This window comes from Somniosus microcephalus, chromosome 4, assembly GCF_052327205.1.
Source record: "Somniosus microcephalus isolate GS21.2 chromosome 4, FLI_Smic_1.0, whole genome shotgun sequence".
NCBI classification, from domain to species: domain Eukaryota; kingdom Metazoa; phylum Chordata; class Chondrichthyes; order Squaliformes; family Somniosidae; genus Somniosus; species Somniosus microcephalus.
In genome coordinates, this window is record NC_140990.1 from 238,905,571 (window position 1) to 238,930,208 (window position 24,638).

General features: G+C 46.9%; 1 protein-coding gene across 1 annotated transcript in view; it reads right to left on the bottom strand.

Annotated features, from left to right (window-relative positions):
- itga4 (integrin alpha 4) overlaps nucleotides 1–24,638 on the bottom strand; it is a 198,921-nt gene that overhangs the window by 142,039 nt on the left and 32,244 nt on the right. Inside the window, exons 3-7 of the mRNA XM_085985973.1 lie at nucleotides 16,077–16,183; nucleotides 15,853–15,979; nucleotides 10,178–10,245; nucleotides 9,963–10,092; nucleotides 466–551 (exon numbers count right to left, since the gene is read on the bottom strand). Of these exons, the coding sequence (XP_085842099.1) occupies nucleotides 466–551; nucleotides 9,963–10,092; nucleotides 10,178–10,245; nucleotides 15,853–15,979; nucleotides 16,077–16,183 (518 nt within the window). The remainder of the gene's footprint in view (nucleotides 1–465; nucleotides 552–9,962; nucleotides 10,093–10,177; nucleotides 10,246–15,852; nucleotides 15,980–16,076; nucleotides 16,184–24,638) is intronic.

A 24,638-nucleotide genomic window follows, 5' to 3' on the forward strand; every position in this document is an offset into this window, starting at 1 on the left:
GCCTGAAAGGTTCATTATAAATTTGAATAATAATTTTCAAATATTGGCGTGAAGAGCACAACAACTCATTTTAGGACTTTCATGTTGAATGGGGTTGAAAAGTAATCAAAACATAGGTAGAAGAGGGGAAACTGACTGAGTTTGGGGGGGTTGGGGGGGGGGGGGAGAGGGGCTTTCTTGCACCAAGTAGATATGCCTCTGGTGAACTGACTAAAGTGATTATTGACATCTACTAGGATTTCTCCCTTTTGGATTGTTCAGCTCTCCCAACTGAATATAGGAGGGACACAAAGGACTAAAGGAAGCAAAACTAACATACTTAAAACTGTATCAAATATAAAATTCCAGAATATTCTAATACCAATCATGTGTGTCATTTTATAATTGCTGAGTAGAGTGGAGAAGAACTCTTGTTGAAGACATTGCACATGAAGGAACGTTTTAAAGACAAAGTAAAATTCTTACTTGACCAGTCAGTTCCTGTTGGGGCGCCCCTCCCACAATTTCTGTGCTATTTGGGTAAGTAAAGTGTCCGGCACTAACAGCATAACCTGGGAAATAATAACAATGTTGATATTACGTGCACCAGTGTCCATCACAATCCAGGCATCAAACTAAAGCACAGTCCCATGAACAACAAATGAAGGAATGATCAGATAATCCATTTTTCTTTTGGTGTTGCTGACGGTGGAATGTTAGCCAGGACATTGGGGGAATTCCATGTTCTTCAAATAGTGCCATGGGATCGTTTACATCCACCTAAACAGGCCTTGGTTTAATGTCTCATCTGAAAAAACAGCACCTCTTACAATGCAGCAGTCTCTCAGCACTGTACTGAAGTGTGTACTGAAGTCCACAGTGGATTAAGGTAGCATGAGCACAGCCAACACTTCAAAAAATGTAAACTGGTTCATGGGTAATATTTGCGAATGAAGCTATAGGCCTTTGCTCAGGAACAGCGGGGTTCTCCCCAAAAGATTTCCCAGCATTTAGCTGGAGCCATATTTTATTATTTTAAGCTCCCACATACATTAGATAAATAAAACAGATCTCTCAGCTCAAAGCAAGGAAACCAATGCCTCCACATGCATACTACCTTCCCTAAAGTTTCCAGAGCCCAGCATCCCATCCATTACGACCAATCCCCATCTCACTACTTCCACCCCTGGAATCCCCTCCTCCCAGTACTCCCACATCCCAAGACCATCCTCCCACCACTGCCACACTTCAACACTCTTCACTTACCCTAGTACACCATTCTATGCATTCCTAGACCCAGAACCTCTCCACTCCCCCACCCACACTACTGAGACTCAAGGAACCCTTCCCCCAAAATACCTCACCCACTCCCATAGTCACCAATCCACTGCACCCTCCCAACATTACCAGGTTGAGCATAATTTCCTTGCTTTTGTACTCTATGGGAGCGAAATTCATTATCACCCAGGAATGGGCGCTAACTTCTGAAAAGTTTGAGATTTAACACCAGGTGCTAATGAATCTCGCTGCATGCAAAATTCAGTGTCATCGCTCAAATAAAGGATGGGAGCACTAAATCAAGCATTAATGACCTAGCTCAGTGGCGTTAGACGCAAAGCACGAGGGGCCGTATGGCCTACTACTACTCCTACTTCTTATGTTCTTATGTTACTAAGCAATTTCAGGTGCAGCCTAATCACGAGTCATCATTGCCACAGGCTCTTTCCAGTTCTTAAAGCGGAGGTACAATCATGCTGCAGAACCTCATTCATAAGAACATAAGAAATAAGAGCAGGAGTAGGCCATACCGCCCCTCAAGCCTGCTCCGTCATTCAATAAGATCATGGCTGATCATCGACCTCAACTCCACTTTCCCGCCCGATCTCCATATCCCTTGATTCCCCTAGAGTCCAAAAATCTATCTATCTCAGCCTTGAATATACTCAAAAACTCAGCATTTACAGCCCTCTGGGGCAGAGAATTCCAAAGATTCACAACCCTCTGAGTGAAGAAATTCCTCCTCATCTCAGTTTTAAATGGCCTACCCCTTCTCCTGAGACTATGCCCCCTAGTTCTAGACACTCCAGCCAGGGGAAACAACCTCTCAGCATCTATCCTGTCAATCCCCTTCAGAATCTTGTATGTTTCAATGAGATCACCCCTCATTCTTCTAAACTCCAGAGAGTATAGGCCCATTCTACACAATCTCTTATCATAGGACAGCCCTCTCATCCCAGGAGTCAATCTAGTGAACCTTTGTTGCACCGCCTCCAAGGCAAGTATATCCTTCCTTCGATAAGCAGACCAAAACTGTGCGGTGTGGTCTCACCAAGGCCCTGTACAATTGTAGCAAGACTTCCTTACTCTTACACTCCAACCCCCTTGCAATAAAGGCCAACATGCCATTTGCCTTCCTTATTGCTTGCTGTACCTGCATGCTAGCTTTCTGTGTTTCTTGCACGAGGACACCCAAATCTCTCTGAACATCAACATTTGAAAGTTTCTCACGATTTAAAAAATATTCTGTTTTTCTATTCTTCCTACCAAAGTGAATAACCTCACATTTCCCTACATTATACTCCATCTGCCACCTTACTGCCCACTCACTGGGCAGGATTTTCATTGGGCCGTGGAGGCAGGATTGGAGGCGTGTGGGGGGTTAAAATTGCAAAAACTGGCGTGCAGGCCGAACCCCGCCTCCATCCCACCTCCAAGCAATTTAAAATAATTTGTGTCTAATGGACCCATCTCTGTCCCGCCTCCAAGAGGCGGGATAGGCCATTAAGGCCCTTAACAAGCACTAAATGGCCTCTATAATGCCATTTTGAAAGGCCTTTGCAATTTTAACCCTTTTCCCACGTGAAACACGCCTGTTCTGAAACACGGCGGTGAAACCTGGTGGGAGCACAATTGGATTGCTGACTATCAGCTGCAGGTCAACCATTAAAGAGATTTGATCAGCCATCATTTGCAGGTGGCAGGACTTTGTAGTCTCAGGTCTGGGGGAACTTGTAGAAGGCATAACCACAGCTGTGGAAGTTTGGAGCCTGACACCCATCTCCAGTGTGACCTCCTGGGAAACCCCTCTCGCCACCTTCACTGAGCGCTTCCTCAACTGAGGCATATACCAGAAGCATGGGAACCATTTATTTCCTTTCCTCCTGGACATCAGATGAGGACGAAGACCAGCCATGGCAGCAGCAGAACCATGAACAACAGCAGCACCAACAGCAGCAGCAACAGCAGGAGCACCAAGCTGCTGCTCACCCACCTGAAGCTGCACAGGCCAGAAGGCACCAGCACGCGACCACATTGCTGCCCGGGATGCAAGGAACGCACTCATCTTGGCCAGATTTGCTTAGCCTAGCCAATCAAGCACTTTTGCCTCGCAGCTTGTTACCTGAGCATCGACAATGGCCAAGGACCAGGATTCCTAGCAATTTGATCACCATACTGACAATTGCAAGTAACCCTAAGCCCTCAATGTGAAAGTCCCATTCGCGAAATGACACACGCCACAACTGCAGCAGTAGCCATCAGAATTTTTATTTACATTATTCATCTGATGGCTTTTTCACAGAAAACATCAAATTTCACCCAAGTGACTACCCTTGTGACTACTTGTGCAGTATCTTTCTCTTACGCGTGCTCCTGCGTGGTGCTTCCCCTGTGGCTTCAGCAGATGTGGAGGCCCCTTGCTCACTTGCCTGCTGCTCCTGTCTCGACACCTTTGGCGGGCGTCCTCTGGGGTTGCGAACCTGTGAGGGCTCGCCAACAGTCTGTTGCTCCTGCGGCTGTGCAGGGGTTGAAATGCCAATCTCAGTTGGGTGTGGACTCTGGTGGGGCTCTGACTGAGGGCTCTGCAGTGGCATGGAAGTGTGAGCGCTTGGAGAGGAGCCACCACTTCCTTGATGTCTGCCACCAACTTCCCTCTCATGGGTCAGGTCCCCCTCAGCGCTTGCAAGTGGCTTGAGAGCACCTTGCTGCACATCAGGGGGGCCATGGGGACCTGTAAGTGCACTGGCAGTCCTACTCAGAAGGACTTCCATGAAGGTCTGGTTTCTCTGTTCAATAGATGACCATCGCTCCTCCAGAGATGTCATTCTATTCTGAACACTCACCATGTTTTCTGCACTCTGGCGACTTATCACCTCCATAGAGGTTGCCATCCTTTCCATGGTGATGCGTTCATGCGCCAATGACTCCACAAAGGCTCTGCTCATGTTCGCTATGGACTCCTCCATTCGCTCCACACTCGCAGCGACCCTGGAGACAAAACCTGCCAAAAACGCCTGCATCTGTTCCTGGAGTTCCAGCACCGCTGATCTTATGGATGGACCCAGAGGCAGAGGGTCGACATGCAGCTGAGCCGAGCTGGCAGTGTCCTGCGCCCTCTGACTAGGACTCTCCACTGCTGTCCGTGTCTCCACAATCTGCTGATGCTTACTTGTGAGCTGTGATACACCAGGTGACAACACTACTCTATGTCCCGAAGGACCCACCAAGGTGTGAGTGTCTGCACTGGTGCTGGGTGCGCTGAATTCTGCTGACGCTGCGCCCTCAGAGGTTGCAGCTTCCTCTGAGGAGTCTGGAGGCTCATGCTGTTCCTCCTGCCTAGTGGGGACGGTTGCTTGCGATGGTCCTGTGGGGGAGTAAAGGAAAGAGTTAGAGATGTGAGGTCAAGGTTACATGCACATTGCATACTGCAGATGATCATTCGTCCATCTGTTAGAGCTTCAGAATCATTATCAGCGACTCATGCAATGTCAATGAGATGGAAAACTATTCTGTCACCAGCTTGCTGTGATGCACCCGTCTGTCCGTCCCCCACTTGCGCATCGTCCTCCACTCCCACGATCTCCAGGACCGCCTCCTCCCAGGGGGTGAGGTGGGCTACAGAGGGTGGCCCTCCTCCTGTCCTCGCTCTTTCTCGCTTATTGTGAGCTCTCTTTTCCTCCAATGAGGGAGACAAGTGGAGGTTGAGTGAGAATGAAGGAGTGAGTGTAGAGATTCCATAGCATAGATACTTAGAAGGAGACAAAGATGGAGTGAGGTGGCAAGACCAAGAGCCCTCCCTGTGTGTTGTCAGTTGTTTTCATAGCATCACAGTGATAGGGAGTGTGAGGGCTGCACAGTCAAATAGTTAGGTGAATGTGAGCATAGAGAGAGAGGGAATGGGTATGGGTGCATGGATGTCAGTGTCAAGTGGGATGTGGAGGAAGAGATTGCTAAAGCCGAGTGCTGGTGAGGAAAGGCAATGGGGATCAGATTGAGGGTGATGGGAAATTCATACTCACTTTTCCAGTGCGCAGAAGATCATGAAATCTCTTCCTGCACTGTATCCAGGTTCTGCGGGTTACCGATAAGGAGTTGACCTCCTCTGCCACTTGCAGCCACACAGCCTTAGTCTGCTGGGGAGGCTTCTTCCTCCCAGAAGAAGGGAAGAGCCCCTCTTTATGAGCTCTTGTTCCCTCAACTAAAGCCTGCAGGGCAACGTCGTCAAATCTTGGAGCAGACCTAGGTCTTTCACTGGCCATTCTGCCGCCAGGTCCCTGTAGCAGCAAAGGCCAAAAGGTTGGCAGTCTGCAGAAGAAGCAAGGCTTGTTGCAGACCTTAAATGCAGCAGCAATGATGACATCATCGGAGGCGACTTTCACACTGGAAAAACTAATTTGCCGTGGGTTCCCACACGTTGGAACTCAATTGGCCAATTAAGTTAAAATCGCATCAATCTCCCACATCGATTTAGATTCGGGTGGATAACACGAAATGCGGATTACACGATCCCAGCCCGCCCCTGAATTAAAATCCAGCTCTTTGTGTTCTCCTCACAGCTTACTGTCCCACCTAGCTTTGTATCATTAGCAAACTTGGATACATTACACTCGGTCCCTTCATCTAGGTCATTAATATAGATTGTTAATAGCTGAGGCCCCAACACTAATCCTTGCGGCACCCCACTAGTTACAGCCTGCCTTTTATGTGGCACCTTATCGAATGCATTGCTGGTTCTGCAGCTGTCTCAGCAAGCAGCAGAAAGCCAAGGAGAAGGAACCGGACCACTGAAGGTGGTGTCATTATGGCAGATCAATAGCCCAGGGAGAGAGCTCGCACATTCTGCAACCAAGCATTGGAGGCGTTGGTCTTTGCTGTGGAGAGATGGAGGGCGGTGCTGTACCCAGCAAGTGGCAGGAGGCCCTCGCCGCAAGTCTTCTGCGCCATGTGGCGGGAGGTAGCCCAGCAGGTCTTGGGCAGCATTGTGGTCCCCAGGACCCACACACAGTGCAGGAATAAATTAAATGACCTCACTCGGGTGGTCAGGGTGAGTGACTGCTTCAACAAATGCTACATACGACCATCTGAACCTCAGTCTGCACACACTGCCCAAAGCACCACAACCCCAGAACTCATCCACCAACAATTTCCACCGACCAACATTCACACCCACATCTCACACCTTGCACACAATGACAGCTATTCAACCATGGCAGGCACATCACCCAAACACATTGCTCCACACTCACTCACACACTTTCCTCTCTCTTGCAGGCCAAGGTCACTCACAACAGGAGGGAGCAGGAGCACACAGGCAGGGGACAACCTGACACCCAACCACTTTCTGAGCTGCAGGAAAGAGTGCTGCAAATCATTGGATGCCAGATGGTGGGCGCTGTGGCCACTGGCGACATTGACCCCGTTGGGAACAACAATGGTATATCCTTATTCCTTCTCGCATCCCATTTCCCCCTCACCCAACAAGCCTTTCCCACTTTCCAGCTAATCATGCTGTATGCATGCCTTTCTCCCTTACGGCCCCACTCCTCTCACCTTAACCCGACTCTTCTGCCTTTATGCTTTCAGATAATGAGCAAGTACCGGAGTAGCCTGTTCATGAGGGTACCATAGAGAGCGAGGCGGAAGAAGAGGACAAAGAACACACCACGTCACTGCATGTCTCACCCACAGGCACCAGCTCAGGTACTGGCACTACATGTTCTTTAGAGGCTAGTATAGTAGCGGGATCTGCACAGGGTGATGCACCAGGAATGAGCGGGCTGCAGCAAGGCCGGAGGAAAGGGTAGCTCGGGAGTCAGCTCCCTGGAGGCTGAGTTTGCGTGCAAGTTCTGATGCACTGGACTCAGATGAGGACCTCGATGGGGAGGCCTTTAGAAGAAGGGTGATGGGCATGCACACGGAGATGATAGGTGCAATGGCAAGGGTGCCTGAGAGCCTGTCAGCAATGGTAAGAAGTGTGGAGGAGTCTACCTCCAACATTGCACAGAGCTCTACGCACACCATGGAGCCAATTATTTGCAGTCTGCAAAGAATGGACTCCCAGAGAGACCGTGGCGACCCAGTCCTCATGCCGTGTGTGATGGGCGATGTTCCAGCTTCCATTGCAGCACAGGCGGAAGCCACGCAGCGTCTTAGTGCTGTAATGCAGTCTCTGCTTGATGCCATGCAAGCTCTGACTGCTGCCATCGTGGCTGGGTCAACCACCGTCGACCGGGGCTTTCACAGTGTCGCAGCAGACCAGCAATCTGTGCTCCAGCAGATTAGTAGTGATGCTCAGGTGCTGCCCCGGGGGAGTGCCAGTGGGTCAGTGGAGCAGGAAGCTGCTGTCCTCTCTCAGGATGACAGCATTCCTACTCCCACCACTGGCACTCCGCCATTGCCCTGTTGCTGCCAGGGAAGGGGCACCCAAGGTCTTGCACGCAGCACTCCAGCTTTGTGCAGGGGGTCAACACTGCAAGAGAGGTCCTCTATCCACAGAGGCCAGGAGGCCCTCCAGAAAGAAAGATGTGGGACCACATCACCGAGGTCGTCACTGCCAGCAGTGTTGCCCCCACCCCCTGGCGTCATTGCCCAAAGAAACTTCATGACCTCAGACCAATGGTCAAAGTCAGTGAATGCATTTTCAAAAGCCACTTCCTACAACTGCACCACTAGCCTCACACACTGCTCAATGCATGACTCCCCACCCGCACCCCCCCCGCAATCACTCACCTACCAACAATCAGTACCAATCACGAGGCACACCTCACGTTCCCAGCTTCACCTCACCCCCTTGCAGGAGATGGAGCTGGCCATTCTTGGCAGGAGCATGGCTGAGCTCTTGCCCAGCGGCAGGGCAGAAAGGATGCAAGATGCTGATATCCTCATGCGTTATCCTCCTTCACGCATGCGCCTCTTGCTTTCCCACCCTTCCCTCACCACAACTCCACCATTGTGCCTTCCTCATTTCACATACCCAAGAAATGCAGCCTGCCCAGCCGAAAGTGGAAGTAGAAGAGGAGAAGAAGGAGGAAGAGAAGGAGACGGAGACGGAGAAGAAACAGAAATGCCGTCAGTCGATTCAACACTCCCAGCCACCAACTCCTCAAGGTAAACCAGCAAGACCATTTTTAGTGTCCCCCACTGAAAGTCAGCAGCCTTCCACCAGTCATGTTGAAGCCACTGGGGAAGCACTGCGTGACATTAGTAGGATAGGCAAAGGCACACTCAAGACAGTCACTAGAGAATGCATAAGGGTGATGAGTTGATTTTTTGATGTGGCCAAGAGGACGATGTGACAAATGTTGAAAGGGGTTGTAGTCTCAGGCGGATGATTCCATCCCGGATATCCCGGCCAGAAAGGGGCTGTCTGGGTCACGTCTCCCTCCTCTGCGTCTCCCTCCTCTGCGTGCGGATGCTGTAAATCTGAAAGAAAAGCATAAAATGCTGGAAATACTCAACAGGTGAAGCAGCATCTCGACCCTAGACATGAAATCTGTTTCTCTCTCCATGGATGTTGCCTGACCTGCTGAGTATTTCCAGCTTTTTCTGTCTTCTCAGAGGCCTTCCTTTACCATCCGAGGCCTTGCAAGCATCCAGCAGCACTCCCTGCACGCTTATAAAAAACTTAACATTTATTGCACCAAGCCACTGCTTCAATAAATTAAAAAAATTCCACTCCAAAAGCTTAAATGCAAATTTACCTAAAAGATGAGTGTGTCCCTTTAAGAGGTGTTGACAGCATCTGTCAATCTGCTGAACGCTGGATTTTCATGGCAAGCTTAGGATGCAGTGCTGAACTCAGCGCTAAGGTCCAAGTTCGCTGAGGTGATGTTAAGTCGGCGTGACGTCACGCTTTCTTAATTTACATTTCCAGGGCCAGCACTGCTATCGGCAGCGCTACGGCCCTCACCAAATTGGCGTCCGCCGAGTCCCACACCAGAGAAGGGCGCTAGAGTGGCGGCCGCCATTTTTAGACCGAATCGCTGCAAAAACTTGTGGCAGTAAGTGGGTCAATTTCTACACCCATGTACCTTGAGCAGTACACTTATTTCTTTCTTCCTCCAGAGTGCAAGGGCTATGCTGCTTGCAACAACAGCCACATACAAAAACAAAACAGTTGAGGTGAATTAGGGTGGTCAAAAGCTAGGATGCAAGAGGATCAAGGGAGTAGTCGGTGGGTTTCATCAATGAGATGAGAAGGCTGAAGAGGAGGTGGGGAAGAAACTAAGGAATGCGAAAGGTGGAGGGAATGAATAGATGGAGGGGCAGATAGGAAACAAGGAGCTGGACCAGTAGGGGAGGGTCAAGAGCATTCAGAGGAGACAGCAGCTGCAATGTGATGACCTCAATTTCCATGAATTTTACACCCTAGTGTGGCCTTGCAAGCGGCCAACGGAAAATGATGGGGTGCTATCCACTATTTTTTGCCATTGATTTTTATAGATGGAAATATATAGGTGTTCCTGTTTTTACCCTTATGTGCAAGGTCCAACTGGCAGCAAGTGCCTTGCAAAGTTTACCCTACTGTTCCTTTATACTTGTGTCAACCAACATGCAACTAAAAACTGTACCAAATTCTACAAATTACACTCAAAACATGCTTTGCTTTAAAAAAGAGCTAAACTGCTCTGCATAGTTGAAGGTTTCATGTTGTTACAGATCCTAATCACACTAAGCAAATTGGTTATCTATCAGAAGTCGCATACCTAGGTAGCTTCCATATTTAACTATATTTTCCTCATCCGAATAAAAGAGCAAAGAATTTGTCTTCTCATTTTTGACTGCAACAGTTCCAGTCCAGTAATGAGATCCAGGAGCTCCCATTATAATTAAATCCTTGAACACAAAAAAGTGTAATTAATGTAATGTACATATTCATTAAGTAAACAAAAATATCATCTAAGAAGCAACCACCACTCACCTCAATCAGAAAACTGGCAATCCCAGCCTGACATAATCCATTATCGTAAGTATCTTTCCATTGATTTTCTAATGAGAGAAAAAAGAATTTCACGGTCATCCAGAAATTACATATTTTGCACGTACTTATCCCTTTTTCAGTTACATGTTACAAGATAAAAAAGTGTGAACTTCCAAAATCCAGTCCATCAAGCCAACAATAGTTCATAGCGTGATTATGCAATCCCAGTGGGAAGCAGAGCTTTCATCTCCAGAAATCATGGGTCTGCAATTGCCTAGCTGTGCTCCTTAAGAGTGCCAGATCACAGTATTACTCCCAATAAGTCATGCAACATTAAATTCTCAAAGCACACGCATCAAATAAAACACAGCAACATTAACCAATATAACACTAGAACAGTTAGGAATAGGAAAAGACCATTACTTTCAACAAGCAATCCCTTTCACCATATTCACGTTAAAATGTCACTTGAAACTACTTGAATACTGTTAAATCATCTATTCATACAAAGTGGAATGTAGGCTGTGCACTGGGGTGGCCACTTAGTTCTTCCCAATGCTAAAAGCCCATCTTTTGTCCCTTTTAAAAAAAAATGGCAGCACACAATCACGCAGACAAACCAACCTTCAAATTCTGAATCAGCCTGAGGAGGTAGCTCTTTAAATTGTGGGAGTAAAGGCAATAGATAATGTGGGCCAGGAAGACCTTTGTGGCTTGGTGACAGCCCAGGAAGACAAGTGTCCTCATTGATTTCTTCTGGCTCCCCATTCAAAATTACTCACTAAACATTCAGGTGCATCCACCCAGCAACAGCATGCCACTCAATGTGTTGGTATTGGTATAGCGTCCTCGGTGCTCATACAGGCACCCAGGTCACACGTTCTTTATCTTAATGTAGAAACCTCCATGATGACCTGCCTGCAGGAAGCTGGGTCATCTCACAAGTATCATAAATCCCCACACGCAGACACCAGTTCAGATACATTCACCTTGGGGGTGAATCAGATAGAAGATCAAGGGAGAAACAACCTGGTGAAACATACAGCACATATGAGGAGGAGCAAGTGGAAGAGGCTGCAGAAGAGCAGAAACAACCTGATCGGAGGGGTAGGTGTAAATTCTTCTCTGTAATGGGCCTGCCGAAGAGGAGAGCTGACTAACAAGCACAAGCACTTCATGCAGTCCTTTGAGAATCTTCAGACTTCCCTGCAATGGTATGTTAGAAACTGTGCAGAAGCATTGCTTTGACATCTGTGTAGTAATGTAAGAAGGATTAAAAGAATCTGCCACACAGAGCTAATGGCAACTCCACAGCCATCATGGGGTTGATCTTAGGAGCTTTGAGGCTTTGCATTTTTGGAAAGCATGTTACCTGTTAGTGCTGTGCCCACTCAAGCTGTTACTTCCCTTCCATGGAGAGTGATAGAAGTGTTTCCCCTGGCAAACAAGGGTTCTGTCACTTAGCTTGTGCATTAGTGGACTGAAAACAGATTAATGTGGCAATCACCAGTGGTGACTTGCAAGGATTCAGTTGTGCAAAAGCTGTATGCTATGGTAACCTTCACAGCCACAGGCCCGGTGATAGATCTCATCTGTTGATCTGGCTCAAGGAGACTGCATACCTCAGTGACAGCCTTCCTTTTGAAATATAAGCAGTGATGGCTGGGCTCTTCAGACATCCAAGTGGGTGTACTAGGTCTGAAGGCTGAGCTCCTGGGACAAGGCCAAGTAGACATTAGACGGCAGACGTGTAATGGTACCTGCCCTTTGTTTCCTCTTCTTGTGCCCCTGTTCCTCTTCCAAATCTATCAATGCCAGTTGAATCATAGAATCTTACAGCACAGATGGAGGCCATCGGCCCGTCGTGCATGTGCCGGCTCTTTGAAAGGGCTGTTCAATTTAGCCCCACACACCAGCTTTTTCCCCATAATCCTGCAAATTAGTGCTCTTCAAGTAAATGTCCAATTGCCTTTCGAAAGTTCCTATGGAATTTGATTCCACTACCCTTTTAGGTAGTGTATTCCAGATCTTAACAACCCTCTGTGAAAAGATTTCTCCTCATTTCCCATCTAGTTCTTTTGCCAATTATTTTAAATATATGACCTCTGTTTGCTGACCCATTTGCCAGAGGAAATAGTTTCTCCTTCCTTTTAAAATATAAGCCCAATGGGATTCCCATGCTGAATACTGGTTGCTGCTAATGAAGAAACTGCTGTGAGCAACAGGGCTGTGGGAAAGTCTCTGAACAAGATGTCTTCTAATGCAAAAGTGCAGCAACAAACTAAGCTGAATCTGCATTATCTTTGGCGCTATGTGAAAAGCAGAAAAAAACATATGAGGGAGAAGGGAATAGAGGCTTATGTATATAGATTTAGATGAGGAAAGACGGGAGGATGCTCGAGTGGAACATAAACACCGGCATGGACTGAATGGCCTGTTTTCTGTGCCGTATATCCTATGTAATCCTATGAAGTTTTTCATTTGCCAAAGAGACTTTTCTGAAGTCTTGTCAAGCACTGCTGCAGTGCAAGTTACACCTAACAAGGTTGGGAAAATGGGAATTATTTTGTCCTCAACACAAATTTGATGAGGTTGACCAATTCATGAGGGGGAAAAATCTTCACGTGCAATGGCACCTCATGCAGTGTATTTACTCCTGTCAATAGCTACAGACACAGTGAATCACCTACACCACCTGCTATAGGTTGGCTTACAACCTCACAAATTGGGACAACTCTTCTTGTAGCTGTGAAGATTGCAATAGCATTTTATTTCTATGCAACAAGTTCCATCCAGGCCACCACGGGAGATATCGGCCTGGAATTTGCAGTGGGTAATAACAGCGAACAAACAGCGTTTGCTGTTGTTACCCCTTTGAAACTGACCGGAACTTCAGGATGTAGTGCATGCACATTCTAACACGGAAATTCAGAAGTTGCGGTCAGTCATTCACTGCTCCGACACTGGCTGCACTGTGGGTACCCCCACAGCTGTCAATCAGTGTAATCTGTGAAATCCAGGAAAATGCCGAAAACTTCGGCTCTTCCGCAGTAATATCGCTGTTAAATACCCCATCAAAAGTTAGACCATTTTGGATTAGGTGTAACTAGGGTTTTAACAGCATATTGACTGCTAAATAAATGTTATGGCCAATGTTCACGATTTTTTTTTGGCGCCGCGTGACCCCTTTAAGGGGCATGCGCAGTTTTTGCATTGAAAAGTCAGCTGTGCGGAATCCCTGGAGGACAGGGAACGATAGTTATGTCCCTGAAAAAGTAATTTTAATTTTGTGGAGTGTCAAATTTATCCATTTTAATTTTAAAAAGTATTTTTTTTTAAAGTTTGTTCATCTTTATTTCAGGTTTACCTTTTTACCATGCGAGAGCCCCAATCTTTGTTTTGCTCTGTATAACATTTTTAAAAAGTTAAAATCAAAGGAGCTTACTCACTTCCTGGTGCTTGGTCTGCGAGAATTCTGCATTTTGATTGACTGCTTAGACTGTTTGTTGACGTCACAGCAGCTGGCGTTAGGGATTCCCCATTAACTCACACTGATTTCAACTGCACGTCAGAAAAGCCGAACTTCTCACCACAGAGATCCTGAGATCATTGTAGGAAGCTTACTTCGGGGCCAGCAGCAAATGTTTTTGCTTTGCCGCTGACTGCAAATTACGGGCCATCTGCCAGATAGGTCATCTACAGTTCATACTTGTATTAAGCAAGTGACTGACAATGGCTCATAATTTGCTGTCAGCGGTGAAGCAAAGGCGTTCGCCGATGGCCCTGAAGTATGCTTCCCATAAAGATCTCGCGATCTCTGTGGCAAGAAGTTCGGCTTTTCTGATGAGTAGTTGAAATCAACGTAGTATAGTGGGAATCCCATAGTGCGATCTGCTGTGACGTCAACAAGCTGTCTAAGCAGCCAATCACATTGCCGAATTCTCACAGACAGGGCACCAGGAAATAGAAAGCACTAATAATTAATCACTTAAAAAAAAATGTATAGAGAGTGAAATAAAGAGTGGAACATACACTTTGGGTTAAGGTAGAAGCTGAAATATCATGAATAAACTTTAAAAAAAAGAAATCTAATAATTTAACTTGGAGAAATGTGACATTCCACCAATATAAAATTAGTTCTTCAGGGCCAGAACGGTTGCTTATCAGTAGTTATTATTCAGAATACAGTTAAAAAATCAGTTACACCTCAGTTGAGTGGGTCTAACTTTTTATGGAGTGTCTAACAGTGATATTTGTTCGGAAAAGGGGAAGTTTTTGTCAGATCAGTGATTTCACAGATTGCCGGCTCTGTGGGTGGGGAGATGGTCCTCAGCGCAGCCTGTGGAGGAGCAGAGCAGTGAATGACAGACTGTAACTTCAGGATTTCCACGTTAGGCTGCACATACGCAAAATTCTGAAGTTGCGGTCATTTGCAAGGCGAAATGATAGCGAACGCTGCCAGTTCACCATCATCAGGGCCGCAAGTAATGGGCCAATATATTTACTGGGGGAAATAACTTCATCTCTTTCCTAGTGGAATAGAGACAGCAACTGGAGAAGATAAAGCTTTTACAAGCTAGTGGGCTCCCCAGGAGTTATAAATGGAACACATGACCATCAGGGATTCACATGATGACCCAAGTGCATACATCAACACTAAGAGATACCACACTATAACTGTTCAGGTGGTTTTAGGCTACAAATGCCACCATACATGTTCCCCAGGGGCACCCACAATGCTTTGATCATGCAGCAGTCCAAAGCGCCTACATTATTTGAAGATCTCACAAGAATGACCAGAACTAACCACGCCATTTTAAGACAATTAAAGTCTTCTAGAAATATCATCCTCCTTTTCCTAATTATTTTTTGTTTCAGTAATTACAGAGCCAAAAATGCTCAGCCTTTCTGGCGCACTGCACTCTCACCATATCTACTACAGCAGAACAACAGAAAGGCCAGAAACTGGGCCAGGTCCTGGATGTGCTGGTTCAAGGTCTGACACTGGGGATTCTGTGGAGCCTTGTTATTATGGGTCCACAGCAACCCGCCACATCTGTAATCTTCCGGGCTGGAGGAGAGCCATCTTAAGGCAGGCAGGTGCATCCCTAGTGTTGTGGGCACCTACCATTAGCATGCAAGCTAGGAAACCTCCCCAACGCAGGAAAATCCACCGGGATCAGCTGCAGAGGTCCCTGACAAGCATAATCCTGGCTTAACTGCTGGAATTGCAGTCCCACATAATTTCAGGGCTGATGTATCGATGTCTTCCTTGCGACTTGATAATCTATAGCAATTCACAATTGTCTTCCTTTTGTGTCAATCCAAGGCAAGTCAGGTCCCTTAAGATAAATATTCTCCATACTTTTCATACTCCATGCTAGCAATGCTATCCCTCCCCCAATTTATTTTTGCTATCCCTTCCAAATATTATAAACCTAGCAATACCAAATTGATACCCTTCCATTTGCTTTAGTCGGGTCTTCATTAGATAAACAGTGTTTACCTGTTGCCACTGAAGTAATTTCAAAAAAATTATCATCAATGATGTTCCTATAATGGTTGTTTACCAAATGGTAGGAGACAACACAGACCTGTCATGAAAAGGCTTGACTTCTAAAAGAGTGACTTATGGCAAATAATCTGTTGAAAATATTTTTTGATCATTTTCTTACCTTTAAAACATGGTATCAGTGGTAAATCTTGAGAAGGATGCAAGTCAGTTGGAATTTTAAAACATGACCCAAGTGGTCGTTTATCAACTTTTATGTAGTATATATTTTTCCACCGATGTGCACAGGCCTTTAAAAAATGTGAAACATTTTGATGTAAAACATTATAATTAATCTGATATGCTAATGAATTTGCTAAATATGCATTTTGAAGAATGTGTATATACCAATATGTAACCATCTTTCTTTGGTTGCCTTGACAAACTAACACCAAGCCATTGGTTATCTTTCTCTTCTGTACAATCTCGCCCACATCTTTTCCCCTCAGGAATACCTACAAAAAAAATTGTGAATTATTAATTTCTCTATTGGTGTATAATATTGCATCAATATAAACAGGTCACAAAGGCTACATTACAAGTGAAGTCAAAACTGCATACTGATTTACTTTCTTGACTTGATTAGGCAATCACCACAATTTCAGTTAAAATACTTTCCAAAATAACATGTGGATCTATTTGTTCAGTAATACAATATTCAGTCAGGCTCATGTTAGATTCATAACTGATTCAAGGAAAGGAAAAGAAACATTTGAAATTAATCTATTGCAAAGTGAATGACAAATTGCAGAGTTGCTGTTGGAAGTCTTTTCACTCAAAAGGACTGGATTTTCCTACGTGGCAGATTTGCCTTGCTCTGATGTCATCACATTGTCCCAACTCAACTGGTTTTTAATATTTCAGGTGTTATTCTCAGCACTATTTGTACCCTCTATTAGGAGAGCATCTCACGTGGGCAGGCAAGGAGTAAAAAATAATTCCAATATTGCTCCAGCATTTAAGTGACTACATCAGCTTAAAGGGGCAGACCAGGCATTATTTGGGTGACAGAAATTAGAGCAGTCAGTCAAGGAAGGATCTCCAAGGTCTCTACTCCAGCGTTCAGAGCCCCTGGATTTTCTGACTCAACTGTTGAGGTTTAGTTGGCCAAAAGGCCGCAGCCAGCCCAAATTTGACACCTGCCATCGGGCGAGCTGCTTCTGGAGGCGAGACAGGCGCCGGCAGGTCACCCTGATTATTACAATGAGGCCTGAGGCTCAATTTCTGCCGACCCTTGGGACTCCCGGCTTGGGTACACGCTGGTAGTGCACCGTCAGTTATGCGCCCAAAAACAGGCCTTATTGAATTTCTACTCCTTGATATCTGTAATGTATGTACCTTTAAGGGGGGAACTATCTTTTACAGCTCATGTATACTGCAGTACCGGCAGTGACCACACCTGTATATAGCACTGAGTAGTAATCTGTACAGATCAGTTCCCGTGTGAGCCACGTTGAGTAAACACCTGTTGTATCGTTCTCCTGCAGTCTGTGTCTTATTATACACGGACACAACATTAGCGACAAGGCAAGTTCGAACCTACCTGCAACTCTGCATCACCTCCCGGGGATTCGTTCCTGGAGATCAGTGGATTGGAGGTCAAGGCCAGAGACTCGGGCGTCGACCACGGGCAACCGCCCAGTCATCCAGCAGAGACTCGAGAATTGTGGGGGAGGCTGTCGAGAGCCAGGCTTGGCTTTCCAGTCGAGGTGGTCCAGCGAAACGGGCTGGCAACAGGTAGTGCGCAGACCCTTCCCGGACAGCGGCGGGCTAGAGCCCGACCGAGCGGCACAGCAAAGGGCCGAGCAGCGTCGACGGGGGAGAGAGAGAGAGGGCAGAGCGCACAGGGCGCAGCCAGTGTTCAGGGGCCGAGCAGCGTCGAAGAGAGGAGAGAGAGACGCACAGAAACCCGCGAGGCGCCGCCATTGCCATGAGGACCGCCGAGAGCGGCATTGGCAGCAGCACAGGAGAAGCGCGCGGAACCTACAGGGCGCCGCCATTGCCACGAGAACCGCCAGGAGCGGCGTTGGCAGCAGCGCAGGAGAAGCGCGCGAAACCTACAGGGCGCCGCCATTGCCACGAGAACCGCCGGGAGCGGCGTTGGCAGCAGCGGGGGAGGAAGGAAAGCGCGGGAGACGCCATTTTAAGCCATTGGGAGACGCCATTTTAAACCACACCCAAAATGCTGAAGAGTGGCAGTATCACCGCATTTGACAATGAAGTCGAAGATTGGACTACATATGTCGAACGAATAGAGGTGTACTGCAAGGCAAATGAGGTGTCAGATGACAAGAAGGCGTCGGTATTGTTAAATTTAATGGGTGCAAAGACATATGGTTTATTACGAAATCCAGTAACCCCAACGAAATAGAGTTTTGAAGACATAGTAACGATACTAAAAGAACATTTAAACCCCACACCGCTGCTGATAGCAGAAAGATTCAAGTTTCACAAACGGAACCAGCATAAGGATGAAAGCAATGCTGATTATTTAACAGAACTGCGCAAACTATTGAAACACTGCCAGTTTGGAGCGGGACTGGCAGATACCTTAAGGGACAAGTTTGTGTGTGGGCTTCAAAGTGAAGGAACCCAGAAACGGCTTTTATCTGAAAAGGACCTTACGCTGGAAAAGGCTTCAGCATTGCGGTATCATATGAAGCAGCAGCACGGGGCGCTGCAGAGATACAACAGAGACCGCAAGAATATGGCACAAACAAAATGTCATATGGAACAGAGAAGTGCTATCGCTGCGGCAGAACAGCACACGACCAGAATGATTGCTGGTTCAAAGACAAAGTGTGCAGACAGTGTGGAAAAGTAGGGCACATAGCACGAGTCTGCAGGTCGGGAAAGAAAACCAGCAATAAGTAACCGACCAAAGGAAAGTACAAGAAGGTACATAAGATAACGGAGAATAGTTCAGACGAACAAAAGAGCGATAACGACTCCGAAAGCAGGGAACTGAGTTGTCTGAAACTACATAATGTGATCACAACAGAGGATCACCGAACCATATGGGTCACTCTCAAGATAGCAGGACTCCAGGTGAAGATGGAATTGGACACAGGATCAGCCCTAACAGTCATAAACCGACGGGACTACGAGCAGCTATTCTCACACATACCCTTGAGAGACACAAAAATTATTTTGAAGAAGTACACGGGGCAAAAAGTCTACCCCAAAGGAAAAATAAGGGTGACCGTTATATATAACGGTAAGGAAACACCAAAACTAGACCTGTATGTATTGCAAGATGGAGGACCACCATTACTGGGACGTGAATGGATCCGGAAAAGACAACTGGATTGGCATGCCATACAGGCACTAACTGTGGGTGACAAAAAGGATGACGACGTCACACCTGGGCGACTGTCAAAGATCCTAACTGACGCAAAAGAAGTCTTCCAGCAAGGACTCGGAACACTAAAAGGCATGACAGCGACGATTAAAATTGAAGAAAACGCAAGTCCAAAATTTTTTAAGGCCAGACCGGTACCTTATGAGATCCGCCCAGCCGTCGAAGCAGAGCTGGAGAGTCTGGAACATTCAGGTGTACTGTCCAAGGTAGACTGCAGCGAGTGGGCTACACCCATTGTCCCTGTGATAAAAAAGTCGTTGAGCAGCACACCTGGGGAACCAAGGAAGGTTCGCATCTGTGGGGACTTTAAGGTAACAGTGAACCCGGTCCTTCAAACCGTACAATATCCACTTCCGCGGATTGAAGATATTTTCGCCTCGCTATCTGGAGGGAAACGCTTCACTAAGATTGATCTGGCCCAGGCGTATCTGCAAATGGAGGTAGAAGAAGCATCAAAAAAATACCTCACAATCAACACCCATAAAGGTCTCTACCAATACAACCGGCTGGTATTCGGGGTAGCATCAGCTCCGGCTATTTGGCAGAGGGCAATGGAACAAGTCCTGCAAGGGATCCCAGGGACCCAGTGTTATTTGGACGACATCCTGGTCACGGGCGAAAATTACAGTGATCACCTTGCCAACCTGGAGCAGGCGCTCACTAGATTGCAGGAATATGGGCTCCGAGCTAACCGCCCCAAATGCGAGTTTTTTAGAAAACAGATCTCGTATTGTGGCCACGTTATCGATAAAGAGGGGTTACATAAGTCCCCAGAAAAGATTGAGGCAGTAGTCAAGGCTCCAGCACCGGAAAATGTGTCACAATTGAGGTCGTTCCTCGGGCTGGTAAACTACTACCATAAGTTCTTGTCAAATTTGTCTACAATACTACACCCACTGAACACCCTACTGCAAACTGGGGTGCCATGGAAGTGGAGTGACGAATGTAGACGAGCTTTCCAGAAGAGCAAAACACTAATCACATCGAAAGAGGTATTGGCCCATTACAACCCAGCATTACCAATTCGGTAGGCATGTGATGCGTCACCCTACGGCATTGGAGCGGTGCTGTCGCACAAATTCTCAGACGGCTCAGAGAGGCCAATAGCCTTTGCGTCATGATCACTAACCTCAGCCGAGCGTAACTATGCCCAGATTGACAGGGAGGCCCTCAGCCTAGTGTGGGGAGTGAAAAAGTTCAATCACTATCTGCATGGGCAGAAATTCACCTTGCTGACTGATCACCAGCCTCTTGTCTCCATTTTTAATCCGAAGAAGGGCGTTCCGGTGATGACTGCGCAACGACTACACAGATGGTCACTTTTTCTAGGGGCGCACCACTATGAGATTGAATATAAGGGCACGAAACAGCATGGAAATGCTGATGGGCTATCACGCCTGCCACTGCCTACTGCGGAGGAAGCACCAGCAGTGGATACTGTCGAAATATTCCATTCGACTATAGTTGAATACCTACCGGTAACTAACGCTTGTATCGAAAAGGAAACCCGAAATGACCCGACACTGTCTCGGGTATATGATTTGACGGTGAAGGGATGGCCAGCACATGGCGACTCACTGTTGCCAGCATTCTCGACAAAGAGAGAACAGCTGTCAGTGTGCCGGGGGACCTTGATGTGTGGATCCCGAGTGGTAATTCCACCCAAGTTCAGGGATAGAGTGCTCAATGAGCTTCATGAGGGTCATCTGGGAGGGGTAAAAATGAAAAGCCTAGCCAGGGCTTATGTGTGGTGGCCGGGAATCGATAAACAAATCGAGGACCTGACCAAGAGCTGCTCAGGATGCCAGAAAGTCCAAAATGCACCACCACAGGCCCCTCTACACCCATGGGAGTGGCCCTCATCTCCATGGCAACGGGTGCATATTGATTTTGCTGGTCCATTCATGGACTCAATGTTTTTAATAGCCGTGGATGCGCATTCGAAATGGCCTGAGGTCATCAAAATGTCCTCCACCACCACGGAGAAAACTATTGCAGTCCTACGGACCATTTTTGCCAGGAATGGCTTGCCAGAACAGATTTTGCTCCGACAACGGACCACAATTTGTGTCCGAAGAGTTCCGGAGGTTCTTGAAAAAGAATGGGGTAAGGCATTACACATCCGCCCCGTATCATCCAGCCACAAATGGATTGGCTGAGAGGTTCGTACAAACCTTTAAGAAGGCAATAAAGGCTATGTACAATGACAACATTCCACTGCAGCACAAGGTGGACAATTTCCTGTTCGCCTACCGGAATGCGACACATGCAGTCACCAACCAGGCCCCAGCCATGATGTTCTTTAACCGAAGGTTAAGATCTCGCCTGGATTTGCTCAGACCAAATGTACGAAGAGATGTTGAGAGTAAGCAATTCCAGCACATCCATGAGAAGCCAACAAGGAGCTTCAATGTAGGGCAACCAGTCTTGGCCCGCGACTACCGAACAGAAAAATGGCAGCCAGGAATGATATGCACACGGCAGGGCCCACTAATGTACACAGTGGACGTTGGGGAGAGCATCGTGAGACACCATGCTGACCAGATCCTAGAGTCACAGGAACAAGTCAACCCCATGCCTCGCCCATACGTACCTGGTGATGAACCCGACGTACAGGTCGCATCTACCCCAGAAACAGTAGCATTGGAAGCTGATGAACCAACCGACGACAGGGGGCCAGAATCGCCTCCGCACCAAGAGCAAGACACTCGGGAAAGGCGCTATCCAGAAAGGATCAGGAAGCCTCCCCAAAGACTGAATATATAAATAGACTATTTTCAGCTAATGTTGCATGTTAAAAGTGTTAATTGTAATTAGTTTGATATTTAATTGTTAAATGAGTGTTATGGTACTGTTAATCTAAAAGGGGAGGAATTGTAATGTATATACCTTTAAGGGGGGAACTATCTTTTACAGCTCATGTATACTGCAGTACCGGCAGTGACCACACCTGTATATAGCACTGAGTAGTAATCTGTACAGATCAGTTCCCGTGTGAGCCACGTTGAGTAAACACCTGTTGTACCGTTCTCCTGCAGTCTGTGTCTTATTATACACGGACACAACAATATCTAGCTCAGATTGTAAGGGGGTATGATTGTTATGCCTCCAGATTACACCATTATATGATTAGATATTGGGCAGTATGTGCACAGACCTGTATGCAAGACAGAGGGACTGCTTACGAGAATAACCAGCAATGCTGAACCAGCGTGAATATCTAAAGTAGACCTGAAAATTGAAACCAATTTGTGGTAGCTACATGGGATTCAGATTGACACTGGAAATAATGGAAGTCTTTAGCAATACACAGAAAAGTTTTGTGGACTCTTCAGAAGTCCCCAAATTGTACAAGCTGATTGGCACACTGTCAATGACTCCATAAACTGCTGATGAGGTACCAAGTTGCATTTGTAGGCAGACCCTGTGAGGTCCAAATCCCTGGGTTCAGCAGCTGAGGAGCCCTTGAGCTGACTTTCTGGCCAGCAGTTTGCTTGTGCTGCAATTCAACCTGTGCTTGCTCCTTCTCATTCATGCTCTGTACCTTACCGAGTGCTCCCTCATGCAGCTTCACTAACTGATCACTCTCTCTCATTGATGTGGGTATATCCGTGTTAGCGTTTGCCAATGTAAGAGCAGGTGATGCAGTGCTGTGAGGCGCTTGATTGAGGCCGGCCACTGGCTCTATGACCTTCTCCTGTTGGACACCTATAAACTCTTCTGCTCTTCTTCCAAGAGTGCTGTGAGATCTTTTATGCTCACCTGAACAGGCAAATGGGGCCTTGTTTTAATATTTCATCCATAAGGCAGCATAAAATCAGGACTGTAATTTCAGGTTATAGGATGTGTATTGATCCCAGGATCAGCAGTGTGAGAAATAACAACAGAAACTGCTGGAAAAACTCAGCAGGTCAGGCAACATCCATGGAGAGAAATTTGAGTTGACGTTTCGGGTCGAAACCCTTCTTCAAAACTGGAAAGAAAATAAAATAGATCGAAGGCAGGGCTGCGATCGAACAAAAGAAGTAAAAAAGTCAATAAAAGGTATTCGAAACCAGACGAGATGGTAATGGGCCAGTGGAGACAAAAGACAGCTGAGATTAGGTGTGAAGTGTGCTGGCAGGATAGGAGACAGCTGCCAGGTGGGAGAGAGAAACAAAAGGAAAGGGGCGTGGGGGGAAAGGAAGACCCAAAACAAAGGGGTGGAAAAAATTATAAGTAAAAAAGTAATAGGGGCCGAGGTTATGATCTGAAATTGTTGAACTCTATGTTGAGTCCGGAAGGCTGCAAAGTGCCTAATCGGAAGATGAGGTGCTGTTCCTCGAGTTTACGTTGAGCTTCCATGGAACAATACAAGAGGCCAAGGACGGTGAGGTCCGAGTGGAAATGGAGCGGTGAATTAAAATGACAGGCGACCGGAAGCTCGGGGTCACCCTTACGGACTGAATGGACGATTTACCGGCACCCAAACAACCGGAAATCTCGGTTAACCGGCAAAATTCAGGAGTAGGTTCAGTTAAGTTTTTCTTCATATTAGTGGCTGTTTCTTGATTCTTGGCTGTGTAATTGGGGGTTCCTGCACTTGTTGCTAAGCAACAGGGACGCTTGGTCTGTGGCCGGGCTTCTTGCACTTATTGCTAAGCAACAGGGAAGCCTGGATTTGTTGCTGTGTATGGAGCTCTCGTACCTTTTAACTATAACTCTCTGTAATCTGGACTTTTTGATAAACCGGCACCACGCCGGTCCCATCGGTGCCAGATAAAAAAGAGTTTCCTGTATGTTCATGGGTGTGACTGGGACATACACATGACCCGACCCACCAAATTCAAACATTCGGAAGCTTAGACAAGCAAAGCGCACTTCTACCCTCATGAGTAGTGTACTGGCTGCGCTAGACGTGCTCCTATCTAGTTATCCAGCAAGTTAAACACTCTATTCAAAATAATTCTTCGTGAAGCCGTTTGCTGTTTGAAGCCTTTACTTGAACAAATTTGTGAAACGATATTGCGCTTGGCCTAACATATGAAATCAGATTACATTGGATTATGAAACCCTTATGGAATCCTCCATTACTGCCAGGTTCTTCCTGGAATTCTACTTCCTGTGTTATACAGGAAGAAAGGAACAAAGGTCAAATGACCTCTGCTTCATACAAACACACTGCTAACACAATAACCACCACCAGAGGGTGCTACTGCATGTAAAAATGTCCATCGGTCCAGAACACTCCCCGTCTGGGGTCGTTAACGACTCCACATAGTCCGAACTCTACTTGTCACTGTAGTCCTCTGGCGACAAAAGAAGAACCACCTCAGAGATGGTCTGTCGGTGTCGATGATAGGATGCAGCTTCATTAGACTGCTGTGGGGGGGTAGGTTGCGTTCTGCTACGTACAGTTCCAATCTGGGTATGGTAAGGTCTGGCTGGGGCGCCAACTTGCCTCTATCAAAGACAAAGCCGATTTTGCTTTGTCCTTCTTGAGTGGTGACCTTCAGATAAGCCACGCTTGCAATGGCCTTAGCGGATGCGTCTGCAAAGACACAAAGCTC